The sequence below is a fragment of the Streptopelia decaocto genome, assembly GCF_964273445.1.
Source record: "Streptopelia decaocto genome assembly, chromosome: 6".
NCBI classification, from domain to species: Eukaryota; Metazoa; Chordata; class Aves; order Columbiformes; family Columbidae; genus Streptopelia; species Streptopelia decaocto.
In genome coordinates this window covers 33,105,612-33,124,518 of record NC_138660.1, presented here as the reverse complement: position 1 = coordinate 33,124,518, position 18,907 = coordinate 33,105,612, and the positions used below count along the sequence as shown (strand labels likewise).

Here is an 18,907-nt window from a genome sequence, read left to right as displayed (position 1 = left end):
ATTCCTGAAAAGCCAATGGAAATGCTATGGGAAGGGGAATTTCTATGCTAATTCAGTAATTGTACTATACACAGATATCCCCAGAGCTCCACATGGGGCCACGACCAGCATCTTGGAGAACACAGTTGGTCAGCTGAGACTGTTCCTCCCAATTTGCAGTTTTATTACTTAAAGCTTTTAAGTTTAAAAAGGACAACTTTCCATCTTCTTTCTGATTTTTAATTTCTAATTTTATTTATCTATCACAGATATCATGCCATTTTCACATTTCTAATACTAAAGAAATTGCCTAAGACAGTTTTGTAACAAAATGAGCAATTACCAGCTTGATACTAACCAGAGAAGCTGAAAAGACTAATAGGAGATTGTTGATCTAAAGCACCCTTAACATAGCCTTATAAAGAAAGAAAACTCACTCCATAAAGTATGTTTAATAAAGAGCTATTTGATAAATCTTAAGGACAGCATCAACAGTACACAGGTGATGTTTTTAAGAGGTCTTTAAGACTGGCCCTCCAGCTTTGCACTGTAGAAAAAAGGCATAGCATCTCAATTTAAAAGCACAAGAAGTATGGGGACAAGAGAGCTCCGTCCTTCCCTCCTTACATATAAATCAGTCTCTTTATGCAGACTGCAGCTAAGTTTGCTGCTAAAAAGAAGAAAAATACCGCAAAACACAAAAAAATACTTAAAACCAGTATGCTAACTTGCAGGACAACTCCTTGACCCTTCCACAAGCCATGTGTGCCACCCATCAAAACCAGACAGTGGCCACCTCTGTGCTCCCAAATCTGGGAAGTTTTCTCTACTGCTAACCATGCCCCCTTCATCATAATGAAATTTTCCATAGAACATTAATTAAAAATAATCTGTGTGGTCCTTGCTCTGAAGATCTCGGAATCCAGCAAGTAAAAGCAATGTTGTGCAATAAACTCAACGATTTATCCTCTTCCTCCCCCAGGCCAAAGATGCAGTAATATTCTGAAGCCAGAAAAAGAGAAAGCAGCATTATTAAACAGATTATTATATTCCTGTGCAATATGTGGGTTGTGGGGGTTTGGTCTTGTTTTACAAGCAACTAAGACATTCAGAAGCACCAATTATGGGTGATACAGTTTTGAAAAGAGAAAATGTTTCCCTTCCTCAAATGAATCCTTAATTTATGCAAAAATGAGAGGGGAATAATTTTCCCAAAAAACACACCTTGCCGATGACTGAGCTCCATTCTACTTAATCCAATTCACTCCTTAAACCATTTCATGAAAATGCTCTTAACATTTATATTTTATACTAGAGATGCTTGCACAGGACAGAGCATGTCCAGGACCTGAGTACTGCACATCCCTTTCTCACATTTTACATCAGAGAAAAACAACCAACAAGGATCAAAAAAACCTTCTTCACTCAGTTTGTGGCAAAGAGAAAACATTTTGGTTTCCTACAAGTACACCACAACGATTTTATCTTAACTAGAAATGTAGTTCCTGGGATAAAGGCTCATTGTCCACCTAAGTTCATTCATCATGAGGGCTACAAATGAGCCGCTTTACCATAACCAGGATGGAATAAGGTTTCAAATGGAATATCCCAGGCCACGATTAAGCAATTTTTTCCTTAAGCTGTTTTTCAACACCATTATTTCAGCCATGCCTGAGACTTGGAACAACACCCCACAAACCCACACATAACTTGTTTTTCCAGAGCAATACTTGGTACTGCTTCTCCTTTCTTCTCTCAGAAGGATCTGCAGCAAAGTCCTAAAGGTAACAATGATAAAAACCAGACACAATGGTTTGCCCGAGTGGGTAAGTCCCTCAAACTGACAGCAGCTTCTAACAGCAGTTTTAACAACCCATCAGGATACATAGGTATAAGCAGGCGCCGCACTTGGAAGACAGCTGATGAGCCTCTTCCAAGATCAATGAGATTTGCTTGCAATTACAAACATGCCAAAACATCTTTTTGCTTTTTGCCAAACGCTGTGCTTCTAGGTTTCCATTACTGTCCTGTAAATCAAAATATAAGATAGACATTTCCAGCCTGTGCACACACTGCAGGGCTGAAAAGATTCCTCCAAAATTTAGCAGAAACTGAATAAGCGGAGGGTCTCAAGTGAAAAGCACCTGAGTGACCACTGACTAGCATGAGTCCGTAACACCTTAAAAAAGCCTCTTTTCATCTGGGGAAAAGCAGAGCACACAGAACTCTACCATCAGGTTACTCAAGCTGTTAACCAGCTTCAGCCTTTGTCCTGAAACACCTCAAAAGGAAACAGAAAAATACCCAAACCCATCAACATTCCCAATACTGGCCATTGAGCTACTGCCAGAAAAGAGGACTGAGACCCCTCTTGTGCAGAGCCACAAAATTCAATCTACCACAGGGATACAAAATGGGGAGTAAAATCTTAAAGTTGACCTGTGTTACCACAGTAGTCTTAAAATAAGGATCTCTCTCAGGGTTAGTTAAATACAACCTCCCTTACCTGACAAACAAGTTTTGGAACACACAGAGGGAGAAGAGAATTCTCAGAATCCAAAGGCAAATGCTTGTAGCCAGTAAATGAGGATCTCATCCTTTCTTTCCAGCACAATAGCTTTACCCCCTTAAAAGTTTGCTTCCCCAGATATGCATTTAAGTCCACAAAAATCTAGGTAGGGTCACAGCCCATCTTTCCCTCCCCCTAATCTACTGAAGTTGTTTTGAATAAGCTTCATTTACATTTTTCCAACTTGCAGTACCAAAAGCACTTAGATCTTCTGCAAGATCTCTTCCTTAATATAAAAGGACCTGAAGGCATTTTGGAAGGCAGCAGAGAAGAGAAAGTTGGGTTTTTGGAAAACTCAAGCTCCTACCTGGAAATTAGATAATGCTTCATATATCCTATCATCCCTAGTAAAAATATCTCTATCTGCTTGCACCTGGAAACAAAAAGCTTTTGGAAGAGAGACAGGGGAAACACAGAAGACAGCAGCAGATTGCTTTCCGTAGCATTTCATGCGCTGTGACCAAAACTTTGGTTTCTACCACTTGCAGACCTGCAATTGTGAGCCATAAGTTCTCTATCAGCTGCATGAGGAAAAACAGGTCAGGCTCCCATTAGCCCCCTGCCAAGGGTAAGGGCTGAGATATTTCGGACTCCTGAGGCTGTTCCATCCTCCCTCCACTCCCAAATCCCACTCGCCCAGCCTGGGAAAGTAGATGCGTGCAAGTTCTAACACACTTCGTTCCAGCGTTTTACATTTGCATTTTGCTCTCCCACTTGCAAGGCAGAACTGCAGAATATTTTACTGTATTCCCAGAATAGGGATAACATTTAATAAAAGTTTCTTCTTACCAGAGCTAGGCATGTGGTTCACTCTAGGTGGATTCAACAGCTCTACTGGCTGGTCTCTGCCAGAAAGCCCATCTGGAAAGAGAAAAAAAATATCACATCAACTCTTTGGGTAGCTGAGCTATTTTACACATTTCAAACAGATAATTGAAAAAAAAAAAAAATCTAACCAATTATCAATGTAAAACAGAAACACACAAGCAGCACAAATCAATAGAAAGAAGAACATTAACAGGACAGCTGCATAACAACTGCTTACACTAAAGCATAAAATAAAAGATACTGTAGCCCGAATTGCGCTCAGGCTTTCCGGGTCTTAATATCCAAAACTGGTCATGATCCCAGTCCAAGGAAATAGGCACATCAGCTTATAAACCTTACCATAAAATACCTAAATTGCAATTCACTCCTTGCTCGGAGAACTGAGTCAAGACAGAAACACAGCTCTGTGAAGCAAAGTTGAAGAATGGCTGTAATATGCCAGGGAGATGTTAAGGAAAACTGACAAATCACTGCAGGAGATTAAAATGCATAGACATGCATAACAAGCCCCATTTTGCATAAGTTTGGATTTCAGAAAGGCATTAAAAACATACTTTGTAAATGATATGCAGAAATCCATCTTGCTGAAGCAGTTCTCTATTTAAAATCTTTCAAAGATTGTATCTTGCATTCAGGTAGAGTTAAAACAGAACACAATACCTACTGCTGTAGACTGCCAGACCAGCTTTTCTAGTCGCCCATTCCCCTCCCCATAAAAGTTGAAGCGAAAAATGCTGAATTATATTTTCAGTACTTAGATTATGAATACTTGAATACAGAAAATCTATCTCAAACCCATTTGTTCCACCATGAATATCTCCACCTTTGCCAGTTCTCTCTCCCTTGTTCTCCTCTAACGCTTTCCTGCAGCACAGATACGATCAAGCCAAACCCTGTCTGGAGACATCAAAGAAGCCACCCCATCTCAGTCAAAGCAAAGGACAGTATTATAAAAATGTTAAAATGTCAGTGGAATGTTAAAAAACATACAAAATAAAAATCAGAAAAACCCAACACAGTTTCATGTCTTCTCCTTCTTTTCTCCATTCCAGGTTTCTGGAGAGAAAGTTGGGTCTTCTCCATTGTTCTCATGGGTTTGGCTCCAGTGACCATACCCAAGGATCAGTCCAGCCTCAGACAATATGGCAATAAATTAAACTATAACCATGCTGAATTCTCCTTCTCAAACAAGTAATATAGATTATTCATAATATAATGTTCTTGGCTTTTGGTTTGTAACCTCTAGAGCCAAAAGAGCGGATGGGCTTGCTGTACCGGAGCGGCCACCCTACGGCATTGGTGGGAAGACATTTGGCCAGCTGAGCTTCACCTGCACAAGCAGCAGCAAACGGCAATAAATGAGGAGGCAAAGGGCTTAAAGAGGTAGAGCGAAACGTTGCTATTTTACACAACATTCAGCCATCAGCCTCTCCAGATTCACAAGACAGCGGTCACCGCAGATCAAAGAGCATAAACGGGTAGCAAAAAAATACAATCCTCCCTGGTTACTAAAATGGTCGGGTTTTACGGTGTTGTTTTTTCTACAGACAGGCATTTGCTGTCTCAGCCCTCATTAGTAAATTTTAATTCATTTGGTGAACCGCAACCCCACTTGCTGCTGAAGCTTTCGCTGTGTTTCTGTGCTGAACAAACCAGCATCACCCAGGGCCCATGAGAAGCTCCCAACTCATCTCTTCAGCCTCTCAGCGGCCTAAAAAAAAAAAGAGTAGTGTCTATATGTCTCTGTATATATGTCACTTCGCTGGGCTCTCCTAGCAACAGGCCAGCAGCCGCCCTGCTCCGCTTCTCCGCTCAGCTATTTCAGACGAAGTTGTGCCTGCAGAGAAGGAACCAAATAGAGCCCTGTAACCTGTGACCAGCAGCCCAGGTGCTCCGCGAGACAAATCCAGGTCAGTTTTGATGGAAACACCCACTTGCAGCGAGGCTGTAGGAGTGAAGGTGCCCTTTCGCCTGCTAAACCCAGCAGTTTTGACCACGCGATGGATCAAACCCGCATCTCCAGCCGTACAAAGCTGCTGGCACTGAACAACTCACACGAGCCCACTGGTTTCTAACACGAGTTTGCAGCACCAGCGATTTCAGCAGGCTCACCTGCTTCGAAGACAAACAGATATAAGGCTTTTTATTTTCTTGCCCGTGGATACTGTGGATACTGTGATTTGAATTTTCAGTCCCTTCAGTGCATCAGAGATCACTAACAAAACTGTCGGTTAGTGGGGATTATTTTTTCTTTTTATTTTTAATTCTAAGAAATAAAGTACCTACATTTTTTCAACTAATTAAAAACAAACAAACAGCACTCTTCAATCTTTGTTTCAAAATGAGTAACAGATTAACCACAAAAGAACATGTTTTAAAGCACTGACACCTTAAACACTGGAAGTGAAACCAAACTATGTTAAGACTGAGATTCTATATTTGCTGTATTGAGTGATTTAAAAAAATCTTTCTTAAAAAAGAGAGAGGTGGTTTCATAAGGAGATATTTGTACCTTTGTATACAGCACCTCTTCCCCTAAGCTACTAGTATGGGTTAAAAAAAGTTAAAGTACCTGCAAACAAACACGTTCACCTCTTGAAGGAGTTAAACATTCCTGTAGTCTCCTCAACTTCCTACAAGAAGCTTAAAATGCTACAAAGAAGCAAAGAAATCTTTTAATTTCAAAAGACTAGGTGTTCGGAGTTAAAATACCACTGTATTTAATGAAGCATCATATCTACTGCCAACACAATCCTGACCAAAAAACCCACAAACTGACCAAAAACCTTAAACCTTCCAAAAGAGCATTGGAAGGAAGGCTTTACAATCACAACTGTGCTACATCAAACTTTGATCAAGTCCTAAAATCCATACACCAGGATACGGCTCAGCAATACTGCTGCCCACAAAAGCGCTTGCTTTGATTGATTCCTCCTCTCAAACAGAAGAGCTAAATTGATGTCAAACTTTTAAAGAATTATTCGTCAAAACAAACAAACAGCCCTGAGAACTGACCACAGGAAGCTGGAGGGGTTTGGAGTCCTAGGCTGTGATTATGTGCTATGTACAACTTTAAAATACAAAAAACCAAAACCCCTACGTTTTGCATATTCAACCACGTTGCTTCACAGATCCTGTTGCACCATCACACTGAAGATAAACTGCTCACCTGGGGGATCTGAGCCTCAAGAAAAATGTGTTTGCTGCTACTGCAGCACTGGGATTTCTTCTTACAAACATTACTGGAGACTCTCTCCTAAATCAATCGATGTATATTATAATTGACCTTTGTGTGACAAGCGAAAAGCACAATGGTTTTTGCCAGCACTTTGAAAGCACTAAGAGCGACCTGGTTCTGCAAATGCCGAAAGGAATACAATCACTTTCCATTACAAAACAGTTTTGCCCCCTCCTCCTACCTTTACACAATACCCAGCTCCGATCCTCTCCACACTTCACCATATATTTACAGAGAAAGCTTTGGTCATTACAAAAGTTAAGAAAAACCTCAGAGACACTAAAATTATCCACGCTTTCTAGTTTCATCTTTGTTCCTGCCTAGAAGGGATCCCAGGGGTGCTTCTGCGGTCCCCAAGAAGCAGACAGGGACAGGAAGCTCCTTGTCTCACTGCCATGGACAGGCAAAGAAAGTGCAAAAAGGTCAAACCATGCAGTCACGATCTGATTTACAAGCCACAAACCTGCTTTGAATAGTACTGAGACAAACCAGATTACCTACAAACTGCACCGTCCATCGAGCCTGGAAGGAGGCAGACACCAGCCTGTCTGATTCATGCCTCAAGTTAGAGAACATTCAGTATAGCTTAATTTACAGATTTGGGTATTTCTACTCATTAATTAATAAGTTGAAGCCATTATTCATTGATAAGAACTTGAATTTTTAAGCATGGTCTGTTCCAAAGAGTTAAGTTACTTGAAAAATATAGCCAGGACAGGTTTGGAAGTAGTTGGGTTTGCAGGATTTAAGCATGTTGAAATAGCAAACCAGAGACAAGCTGGGTATAGTACATTCCAGAATAAGACAGAAACATGCACAGAAACACTCAAAAAATAAAGCAGCAAAACAAATGTCATCATCACCAAGGCAAAACCAAAAAAGTTGAGGACAAGGAGAGAAAGTTCAGACAAATAATGAACAAAACCAGAAGCTGGAAGCATTCAGTGAGCTCTTGCAGAAAACTGTAAGCAGCCTTACTATAATTAACTGTGATGAGCTTAAAAATGCAGAGCAGAACTGGGAATGAAGAGGTTATTTAAATAGTTTTCCATGTATTCAGATATTTCACCCTGATGCAAATCACCCTGGCCTACTCAAACTCCTTGAGGAAAGCGATGAACCGACAAGTATCTTTAAAGGACATCCGGAGTAGAGGAAAAGTCCCACGGAGCCATAGAAGTAAAACTTTGAGAGAGGTAGGGGAGAAAGGCTGGAGCCAGAGGTACAGAAAACAGGCATTACTGACTAGGATTTAATTTCCCAAATATAAAACAATTTCAAAAGGCAGCACAAATACCAGGTAACAGGAAAAGCAAGGCAGATGGATCAAGGTGAAGTTGAAGGCAGACAACTGGTTTATTTCTTTGGCAGTGTATCTGGCCGTCAAACTCACAAAAAAAGTTTTAATGTTACCTAAGTTTTATTTAAAATAAAAATTAAAAAAATAAAATAAAATAAGGGGCTACATAGGGCATATAAGTAAGAAAATCAGGCCTGCATAAACCACCCTAAACCAAGCAGACACCTGGTTTAAAAAGCCTACTCAATCATCTGCTTCTGGATCTGTTATATCCAGTGTATTGCAGTAGTTCACCATTGACTCTAAAAGTAGTAAAGACTTATTGAAAACTCAGGTGTGTCCTCACACCACAGAGACCCCCCCGCTTTGGAGCATGAGAGGCAGGATTCAACAAGCTGGAAAATGGATGGAGGCAAGGTTCAATGACAAATGAGTAAAACCCTATCAGCTTAATAATGATAATAATAACAGTCAAATGTACAAGATGAGAAATATCTGGCAAGGGGACATGACAGCCTCCATGGACAAAGTGCTGCCCTTGGGTTTCGATTCAACACCAGAAGATGAATTGTAGGCAATCAAGGAAAACCTCTGAGAAAAGATTTTTTTTTTTTTTTTTTTTTTTAAATGAGATAGATGGTCTGCAGAACTCGGTAGTTTTTTCCGATATGATCCGTTTTCCTGTTAAGGGAAGACGATACAGTGGTTCTGTGGCTTTTTCAGGATGAGCAATTTACAGCTAAAACAGGGAGTTTGAGACCTCAACCAAATACATTTCTGGTTGTCTTTAGTCATACGCTTTCTGGACAACATGGCACTATATAGCAATAGTTGGATATTTCTGAAAAGGCAAGAAATCATGCCTCCTGTAGGCAACAAGTCCCAAAAGCTAAGACCTTGCTATTGAACTGCCACGCTCGTGTTCTCCCCGTGAGGCAGCTACCGTCATTCACAGCTGGTTTCAGGTTGGGCTTGGCACACAAACTGCAAAACCTCAGTTATACAGCAGGAACTAGAGCCTCTTTGTTTACATATTTCCAGTTCCTAGATAATAAAATGGAGCAAAGAAGAAAACTGTTGAGCAATAAGACACCCCAGTGAGACATCTGCAAATGTCCAAGTGACTGGTGGTGAATTTGATAACTGTTTCTTTGCATCAAAACTCTTGCAAGGCAGTTACCAGATTATTCTGGCTATTTTTCCCCACAAGGACACAGCTCAAAAGCTTGCCCCATGCCTTCCAAGCCAAGAGAGAGAGAAGTTCTAATTTCTCAGTACCCAATCAATAAAAAGCCTCAGGCAAAACAAGGCAGCTGACAGTAAGCCCAGGATAAACAGCGATCAGTTGGCATCTATGAAACCATCCCAACCACATCCTTCCAAGAGTACGCATCCACATTTAAAATCAAGCTTTTGCTAAGGACATAAAGGAAGGGGATGTTTCTGGATCAATTATTCCTGAGTTACCTTACTCTCCTCACTGCTTTCTAGTAAAACAATTGTGAACCTCTCTCACAAAGAAGAGAGATCCAGCCCCCTCCTCTCCAACCATTCCACCTTCCCCATCTGCTTCAGGATACAATCAAAAGACACGTAGACACAACAACATTGATTGAGAAAAGCTTCAAGACGGAACCAGCTTCACAGTCATCTTCACTCAAAAGATGAGTTTGAGATGTTGGGGAATCAACCACCCAGGGAAGTGGTGGATTCCTCAACATGGGACACTTGAGATTCAGCTGGACAGGGTGCTGGGCCATCTTGTCTAGATTGTGCTTTTGCCAAGAAGGGTTGAACCAGATGATCCTTCCAACCTCGTATTCTATTATATGATTAGTGCACAACTGACCAGGGCTATGTTCAAAGCCCATATGCAGAGGAGTGTTAGCAGAATTGGCTTTCACTTTATGCTCTTGGAGCAAGACCCTAGCCATCCCCCCCCATACTCTTCCACATTCTGTATTTTGGTAGCTACATGGAGCAGTTTGATTACACAGACTAAATTTTTTTGGGGGGAAACGTACATCAAACTCAACCCAAAACACCCTCTAGGTCACCTAACATGCTCCAGCCACTAATGGGGACTCGTGTCTGGGGACTGGACCAAATTCAGTCCTAAAGCGAGCTTCAAAACCACCCCACACAGCCCATATAGCTCATCAGCATCACCTGCTGCGCTCCACAGAGCTGATCCTCTGCCATCACAATCATGAGCTGTTGTTCTTCGTGCCTTCACCTTTTCCTGGCTCCTTCCCTGCCTGAAGGTCTCCAAGCCAGCCCCAGCCCCATCCCTTGTCATCAGGCTGCTCTCAGCAGCTTATGGGGAGGTCCACACCAGAAAAAGTGAGATCTCCTCCCTCCTGCTGGCACTGCCCAGCGTCACGCACCGTCTCCCTTCCACCTGTAAAGCCCACAGCAATTTCACGGACCTCTTCCAGGCCCAAGAACATCTAGTTTTTTCCCCTGCTATCAGCATATACGTACTGCAGTCACATTATAAAAAGTGTTTTGCATTTTATACACAAGTTGGGGGGTTGTTTTGCAGAACGATGTGCAAACAGTATTTATCGGCGTTACTTCTTGGCAGGTTTTGGGGTGGGTGAGTGGGTGGTTCTGGTCAACTGTATTGCTGTATTTCTAAAAACAGACCAGGCATTAACCATGTAGCCTTGGGATACCAGGCAGCTAAAACAGGATTGCTGAGGAATAAAAGTCTCTGTCTCTGACCATTAAGCACAGTCCGCAAAACCATCCTGATTTGCATATTAACAGCTCTGGTGTGTAACAACAAGTTAAAATATTAGTAATGAGAACAGTTATTATCACGGACATATTATTTATTTGTCTACTCATTCGAAATATACAGGGGGAAAAAAAAAGTCTTCAACATTTACAAGAAAGCAATTAAGGCTGCAAATGGATTATTTCTCTTTAAACCTATGAGAAAATGCTCAGTGCATATTTCCTCTCTAATTTGTCTGCACTCAAGAATCTATTTTTGGAAGTCTCCCTAGACTGTATTGTAGCACCACATGTACTGTAATGGCATTTTAATTAGCCCAGAGAGCTGGAAGATGCACTATGCATCCGAAAGAGAAGCAGCCTAACAAAATGAGAGCATCCTTCTCTTCCCCCTTCCTTGAGATTTACAGCAGCTATCAAGTCGAAATACCAATTATGGTTTCAATTGGAATCAACTGTGACTGCTATAAAAAAAACAAAACAAAAAAAACCCCAAAAAACAGTGCATTGCAACAGCCTATAGAATTCAACAAAAACAAATGTAGTATGTAAGCACTATTTACTCATACTTTAAAGGAGGATGGTAAAAATAAAACACTGCAGATATCCACAGGCAGAACGGGAGACCGAAGTAGAGGAGAAAATATACATATAAGTTGTGCTCTAAATATGCTAGTGTTTGGCCTGCAAGAGAAACTCTCCATGTAGATGAAAGCTAATCCATTTTTTTTCTTATTACTATTATTACTACTACTTCTAATACCCAAGTTACCCATCTTTTACCACCAGTGAGTGCCATAATGCACAATGTTACACATTCAGCATGCCATAATTCTTCCTTCTTAGTTTCGACGCAATAGAAACTAGGTCAGGCTGATGTCCATCTCAGTTGCAAGAAGAGGTTGGCATATGTGGAATCACAAACTCTTTCATGCCTCTGACAACAGTGATTTCTCCAGAGACGTTCGCGGGTCCAGATGCCAGGCGGAGGTTGCACAGTGTTCCGCTGAAGCCTCGCCAGAACTGTGATGGGTTTTAAAGCTTTCTTTTGCGTTATAACCCACATGAATATTTCACAAGAGTCAGAAGATACTCAGGAGTAATGTCTACAGGAGCTTTGCACTGCTTTCCCACCTAGGCGTTCCTGCTCCAGCAGGGGGATTGGACTAGATGATCTTTTGAGGTCCCTTCCAATCCCAAACATACTGTGATACTGTGATACTGTGAACAAATGTAAATCCAACAGATCCCACTTTGGTTACCACCAAGGTGAAAGTAACACTCAGCAACAGCTAATAAGAAGAGCAACCATTAATATGTTACTAGGAAGTCATCCTAGAAGCCAAACACCTAAAATGCTTTAAGCAGGGAACATTGTGGTCCTCAAGGTGTTTACAGATTGATATCCAAGTGACAATACACTACTTTTCAAATGCCAAATCGTAAAAGCGTTGCGTTCTACTTCCTACGCCATTATTTTCCTTAATTCTTTGCAGTGGGAGGATAACGCAACTCCTACTAAACATGACAATCTTCAGTCTCTTCAGCAGACTCCATCTGCACAAAATTTGAAAGATATGTCATTTTGGAAATCCACAATAATAAAATAATCCTCTACATGTAAATGCGAGTAACCTAAGGTCTGTGTTAACCTATCCATTAGATCAAAGAGATAAAGCTCACTGAAAATGGCCTGACATAATTACAGCAAAAAGGAGGAGCTGGTCATTTCAGCAGACTTGCCCCCCACTTTGGGCAAGGGAAGCCAGAACCCCCAACATCCACCCTTTCCACCCTCACCTGGACAGACAAAGCATTCAGTGAAGAAAAAATAAAATACAAGGGAAAGAATTACCACATGAAAGAAATAGCATGTATAGTACACTTCTGATCTGTGTTTTTCTGTGTTTTTTTAAAGCCAAAAACATCCATATTCAATTGTGTTTTTCATTCCATTCTTCTGCAACAAATTTCAAAATCAGCTCATTTGGTACACCGAAAATAAGCACAAAGTTCAATTACAGACAAGCTCAAGCATGCACTTGCAATAGAAGCAAAACAAGCATCGTATGTCCCGATCACTTGTCACACACCTTGGCAGTCTGAGCGATTGCTCAGTCCCACTCACGGCAAGATGGAAAACCAAGAAATACACGTGCTCCCAGTCAACACCAAACACCTACTGAGCAAGCACAGCCTACCACGAAGGTGCATTGAACACTGGCGTCCCAACCGTCCCCAAATGTACCCCGACTGCTATGGCAGGAGCTGGCTCAGCCTCCATCCGAGAGCCCCAACACTTTTCATGCACCATCTCCTCCTGCACGCAGCCGCTGGTCACTCCGAGTGCCCGACGGTTTTACTTCTCCACTTACAGGCAGGAAAGGCTGCTATCGTATTACATACACCAGTAAGCATGCCATACCATGACAGTACTATGTCAGAGACCTGGCTCTATTTTAGGCTTAGCTTACCCGATCATTTCCCGTAGTGTCTCTTCTGCAGCCAACATCTGAAGTTATTTGGTGGTGGGCATCCAACACCTTCTCCCACATAGCGCTGCCTCGAGTCCCAACAGGAGAGAGAACTCAGGGTTTCCACCACATGGAAAATAACACATCACCATGGCCCTGTCTTCTCGGAGTGGGGTCTGCAGGATCCCACCACGTCCTGTTGTTAAAGCCGTCTCAGGTGAGACGCTGCAAGCAGAACTCACCTGGTACTCTGCACAGCGCTTCCCATTATCCCAGTCCTATCCAATAGAACATCAACACCTGGCGGAAGGGAAATTGTCCCAGCCCTGATGTAACACCAGACATTATCTACCAGCTTCAGATAGTCAGCATATAACATCTTCGCATCAATGTACAGATTTCTAAAATGTGGACTTCAGATATTTTTGTATCCTGGAGAAAAAACAACTACCAATTCAAAGCATCTAAAAGTAGCTTCCACTTTCCCAGACTTGGTGGAACAGCAATTTCCCTGCTTGCAATGAAGGAGCCAAGACTACACTGTTTATTACTATAAATATATTCATAGATACTTTCCCTGAAACAAAGCACTTCAATTTTAAAGGCAAGAGATTCATCAACTCTTACAGATAGCTTCATCCTTTCTGCTTTTATTCTGTCAGTGAGCACAGGCTCCTGGCAAGAGTGGAGGAGGGTACAATCTGCCACCATCTGCAGGGTGCGATCCATCTGAAAAGGTGACCGTTCTCAAGAAATTAGCATAGTCCGAGCATTAAACTTAACTCTGGAATATCATGTTCAACCAACAGAGCCTTTCAAGAGCCATTCTGCAAAATGTTCCTGTTCCCTACTAACAGCATGCTGTGTTGTTATTTTTTAAGTTTCAATGTAAGCTTTTACAGAAAGCAAATGAAACTTTCCATCCTTCTAGGTAGGTGCATGGGATAAAGCCAATATTCCACAATCACAGACAAATGTATCTACAGGAGATCAGCATTATCACTGTGAGGTGCTTAATCTGCCGAGACAGACCCCAGGAACTTCAGCACACTGAAAAATACACAACCACAAACTGCCCAGGACTCCCTTGGCATTCAGCAGGAGAGGTGCTGCTGGCACCCAGCCATCTCACAATCACCGACTATTCACAACACATGAATTCACGTTTGATAGCTACAAATTCACAGATATAATGCCTCTTTAATCAAAACTAATATTTCAGCAGGTTTTAAAAACTGATTGGCGATACAAAAATGAACCGAGGAAAGACAAAGAACCTTGAAATTATCTGCGGTTGTCAGCAGGAAGAGACCTGTGAAGCACATTTTAAAGGCTGGAGAGAAGTTTGAATAACCTGCTTAATTTTCCCTTCTCTCCAGTCGAAAAAACTGAAAGATAGCCTGGATCTTCTACAGCTTCAAACGAGATTCCAGCTCCTGCCCACACGCTCACAGGACACTGTGTTCAAGCTAATAAGATACCAAGCAGAAAAAAACTTGCCTCATTAAATAGAGAACAAACTGTATGTTACATGAACCAAACAGCATGAGTTTCCTTCCTTACCTCAGACTTGCATCTTGCTAGCACACGCTAAATCAGACTTGTCCATGAAACTATTTCCAACGCAGGCTGTGTCCATGGGCTCCGATCCTTTCCACAGCAGAAAAGGGAAGTGCTAATAATTACTTAGCAACCCATCAGAGTAAAGCTTTCAGAAGGCAGGCTAACCTAGGGAAAATTCCTGGATGAAGTGGTGGGCAGGGAGAAAAGAGGCAAAGGAAACTGATGCTCAGACTCCTCTCTGGACACTGCTGGCAATGGGAACCATCTACCATTTCACTACTAACCAGATGCCTTCTCGCCTTACAAGCTGCAGCTTCTCGAGTGGATGAGAGAATTGGAAAGAGCAGAGGAAAAAAGGGAAAATTTTTCGTTGAGGAAAATAAATACAGAGACATGGAAACAGAATGGGCAGCAAACAGAGCATGGCTTGGGTTTGATGGAGCTGCTGGGTGGCTGTCAGAGTGCAAGGCTTCAAGTTTGAACCTTTTAGAGCGCTCCATAAGCCACTTTTCTACAAAACAAGAGCTAAAATACTGGGGGGAAAGCCCACACAAGTGAAAATATCCTTCACAGATGTAAGAAAGCTTCCAATCAAAGGCAAAAAACAAACAGCACAGTCAGGGAAGCTGGACTGGACATGTCTGCTTTACACACAGCTTGTCAGAGACTTGTCAGAAGCTTGTGCGAGACCCCAGAGAGGGCTCTTAGGACCTCCCTGCTGTCACACCAACCTTCTTCAATGTGCATCAGGACACCACACTCAGAAACAATAACAGCTCCATAGGTGCTGTTGCCTCGCATCTTTATCGCCCACACATTGCATTAGCCACAGCTTCCCTCTCCTTCAGGCTTAGATCATGTAGGACAATCTTATTTGTTTAAAACCCAGCTCCCTCTGGTTTCACATACATCCATCAAACAGGCAGAATTTATAATTATAACCCATCCTAAGATCAGCCTGTTCCCTATACCCAGTGCCAGGGCTACCTCAATTGGGTGTGAAAGCAAATGCCTTGCTTCCTTCTACCTGTTATCTGTTTTATCCATTAGGTCAAATACTTCGTCCTAGGAACTTAGATTTAAATATATATTTGAACTGCAGCAGGCAGGGACTCATTTCAGCTCATAACACCGTATTGGGGTAAGAGCCAGCAATACCTCTAACTTCCCAAGAAACTCATCTTTGCATGTGGTATGCTCTTTGCATCCAAGCCTGTTACACTAACAGCGTAAAAATCTGTTGTTCATCAGTGAAAAATCCTTTTGGTCAAACATTTTAAGGATTAGATACAAGCTGACCATGCCTATTAACAGCCCAAACTGCACATCAGCTTAAGTCCACCGAAGACATCAATCACAAAATAGTCGTTACCAGAAAATCTCCAGTGAGGAAGAGCTGCAATATCACCAGCATGTGAAGGGACAGTCCACGTGAAAGGCACAAGTGTCAGTCTCACAGGTTTTAAGTACCAGATTCTTGGTGCTGCTCTGGGTGAAGCTGCCATGTGGCACCCAAAAATTACCAGCATCCAGAGGTCAAAATCCTGTCCCAGCACACTAATTCAGGGTGCTCAAGACCTGTTTTGTACAGCCAATTAGACAGGTAACGGTGTATGTGTCTGCAGCTGCACGAGAAGAGGATGGCAAAGGACTCCTTACACTGTCAGGACATCGCTGACAGCAAAAACATGCCTTTTGCTTCTTGTCAGAAAGGCAGAAATCCCAAAGGCATCAATGTACTTTTTCAACTGCTCGTGGTGGAATTCTGGTAGCAGTCCAACAATGGAGTTTATAAAGGAACTCTTCCCAGCTCACACCGCAGCTACTGCAGATCTTTCCAGGAATACGGAGGGTCTTGTTTTGGCTTTAAGCAGTTTTCAATATGCAGAACTTCTGTTCCAATAAAGCATTTAATGTTTACTTTTATTACATTAATCACCAGCACATGCATCAGGCAGTCGTTTCCAGCCTTGTGCCATTAAATCAGCACAAGGTCTTCCAGCAGGTAAGGAAGACAAGTATCATCACTCTGAAAACCTTACTTACCAACAGGAAAAGTGCAACTTGTATGGCCTCACAACCACTGAAGGCCAAGAAAGCTCCTGAGTACCTGACCTTCTTGTTGAACATGGTTCATGCTGCAAGCCCAGGTTGCTCCCCCAGCTTGATAACCAACCCCAAAGACAAGCTCACAGAATCACAGAGTGGTTGGGGTTGGAAGGGACCTCTGGAGATCATCTAGTCCAACCTACCTGCTAAAGCAGTTTCACCTAGAGCAGATCACACAGAAATGTGTCCAGGAGCTCCCTCGAATGAGGCTCTCAGCTTGCTTCCAGATTTTCTTCTCCTAACAAGATGCACTATTTTAACTGCAGGCTGTAGAGCCAGACATTGGAGAAGGTCCTAGAAATTACTCAAAGGAAGAAATCTGCATGGGAAGGAAAGCAGAGCTACCACGATAGCCAACTGAAAAGGCATGAGACCAAAGGCACCAGAAGCACAAAGAGATGTTTTTTGGATGCCACAAGCAGGGTGCTGCCATGCGTTCCTCTGCCTTATACTCTAGGCACCTGTGATACTCATCCACAAGGTTACAAGGGCTTCACCTGCATACTTCCAGCTCTGACTAACTGCCTAGCTCAGGCTGCAGCAATTCCTTCTGTTCTCCTCATTTTTCACAAGGAACGTCTCTTCCACTCGCACCAGTTGGACCCAGGACACCGGGACGCAAGTTTCCTTTTGGAAAAATCATGTGCATTTCAAACAGTACAAAATCTTTATCCTCAGTCTCCAAACTGTTGCATTTCTCATAAACCTGAGACAACTCTAGATATATTTTCTTGTCTAGGAGAAACCCAGGCTCTTTTACACTGTGTCAATACTCCTTATTGTTGAGGAAAGTAAAAGTATTCTTCTCATAAAACTGAGCCTGCTCACAGAAACCAGCTTCAGCTGCACCTTGGGGAGAAAAGCCGTGACTCACCTAGAGAGAGGTCCCAACATTTTTCTTATTGCTTTACCACAATGGATCACTTTTCTGTGCCAACAATATTAGTGATATAATTTGCTATATTAAAAGCATTTTAAATTGCATTAAACACAGTAACACGAGAACAGCACCTTCTGAAACAGAAATTTCTAATCTCTGGTCTTTTGAGGAGCAACTCCCGTTTCTAAGCCAAGGAGAAGTGAGTCCGTCTCGCCATGGGGCCAACCCAAAAAGCTGGACATTGCACATGTTCAAAATAACATCAGGCCCTCACTGCCAGGGAAGTGCAAAATGATACTGTCCACCATCCTCCCTCCCTTTTACTTTAAGGTTAACGTTGTTCAGCGACTGCACAGAGCCTAAATGCCCACCTGCTTATTTCTTGCCCATTCCTTTTAGCGTGTGGGCTTTTTACCCACAACATGCAGCCTCATGGGGGACTAAAAAGCACCAAACAACCCCATGGACTGCGCTTGGGTAAATGCCACAGCCACCCTGATGTACACGGTGCACAAGGTCTGTCCGGAGACAGCGTTAATGCACACTAAGAAATCTCAGGAGTTTTAACACCTAGGTGAGGTCTGAAATCCATGAGGGTTTCTCTGAATGCAGAATCAGAGTCACCATGCATGATGAAACTTTTTTCCTGCATTACAAAAGAAAAAAAGAAGTTCTAAAAAAATATTCTGTAGAGGTGTCCAAGTACCACAGCAGGCGGAAGGTTTGCTATGCGCTTTATCATCTGATCCCCCTCCCAATCAAAGGCGCTACTCAGCAGTCAGGATTCACCTTCATAAGCAGGAAAACTACACAGATGAACTGCAAGCAACATACTGTGAACCACCTGAACGTCATGCAGCCAAAACTGTGTGGGACCAACAGTGAAGTCCCCATTCCCAGGTGAGGAAATCCTGGAAGAGCAGAGCAGCCCAACAGCCCACGTACCACCAGAAGACTCCTTATGTTGCCCTAAGGGTCTTCCCAACCCTCTTTCCTTTTTGCCGAGGAAGGAGAAGAAATTCTAAAAATGAAATTAATACCTTAGTTGCAAAACCATGTTGACCCAACGATGATAAGGCACTAGTGAAAATACATTTTTGATGTAAAAAGCTCACTCCCAAGTTCAAGCAAAACTAAACACTGATTTATGACCACTGAAAACATCAGGCTTAAAGTCACATATGAGTTGACGGGAGATGCTGCAGGTTACACTGAATACGGCCAT

At 42.3% G+C, this 18,907-nt stretch overlaps 1 protein-coding gene across 10 annotated transcripts in view; it reads right to left on the bottom strand.

Annotated features, from left to right (window-relative positions):
* HDAC4 (histone deacetylase 4) overlaps positions 1–18,907 on the bottom strand; it is a 233,809-nt gene that overhangs the window by 143,779 nt on the left and 71,123 nt on the right. For all 10 annotated transcript variants that reach the window (XM_082056512.1, XM_082056513.1, XM_082056506.1 and 7 more), the window contains one exon: positions 3,338–3,409. In XM_082056512.1, coding sequence (XP_081912638.1) covers positions 3,338–3,409 — 72 coding nt within the window. The remainder of the gene's footprint in view (positions 1–3,337; positions 3,410–18,907) is intronic.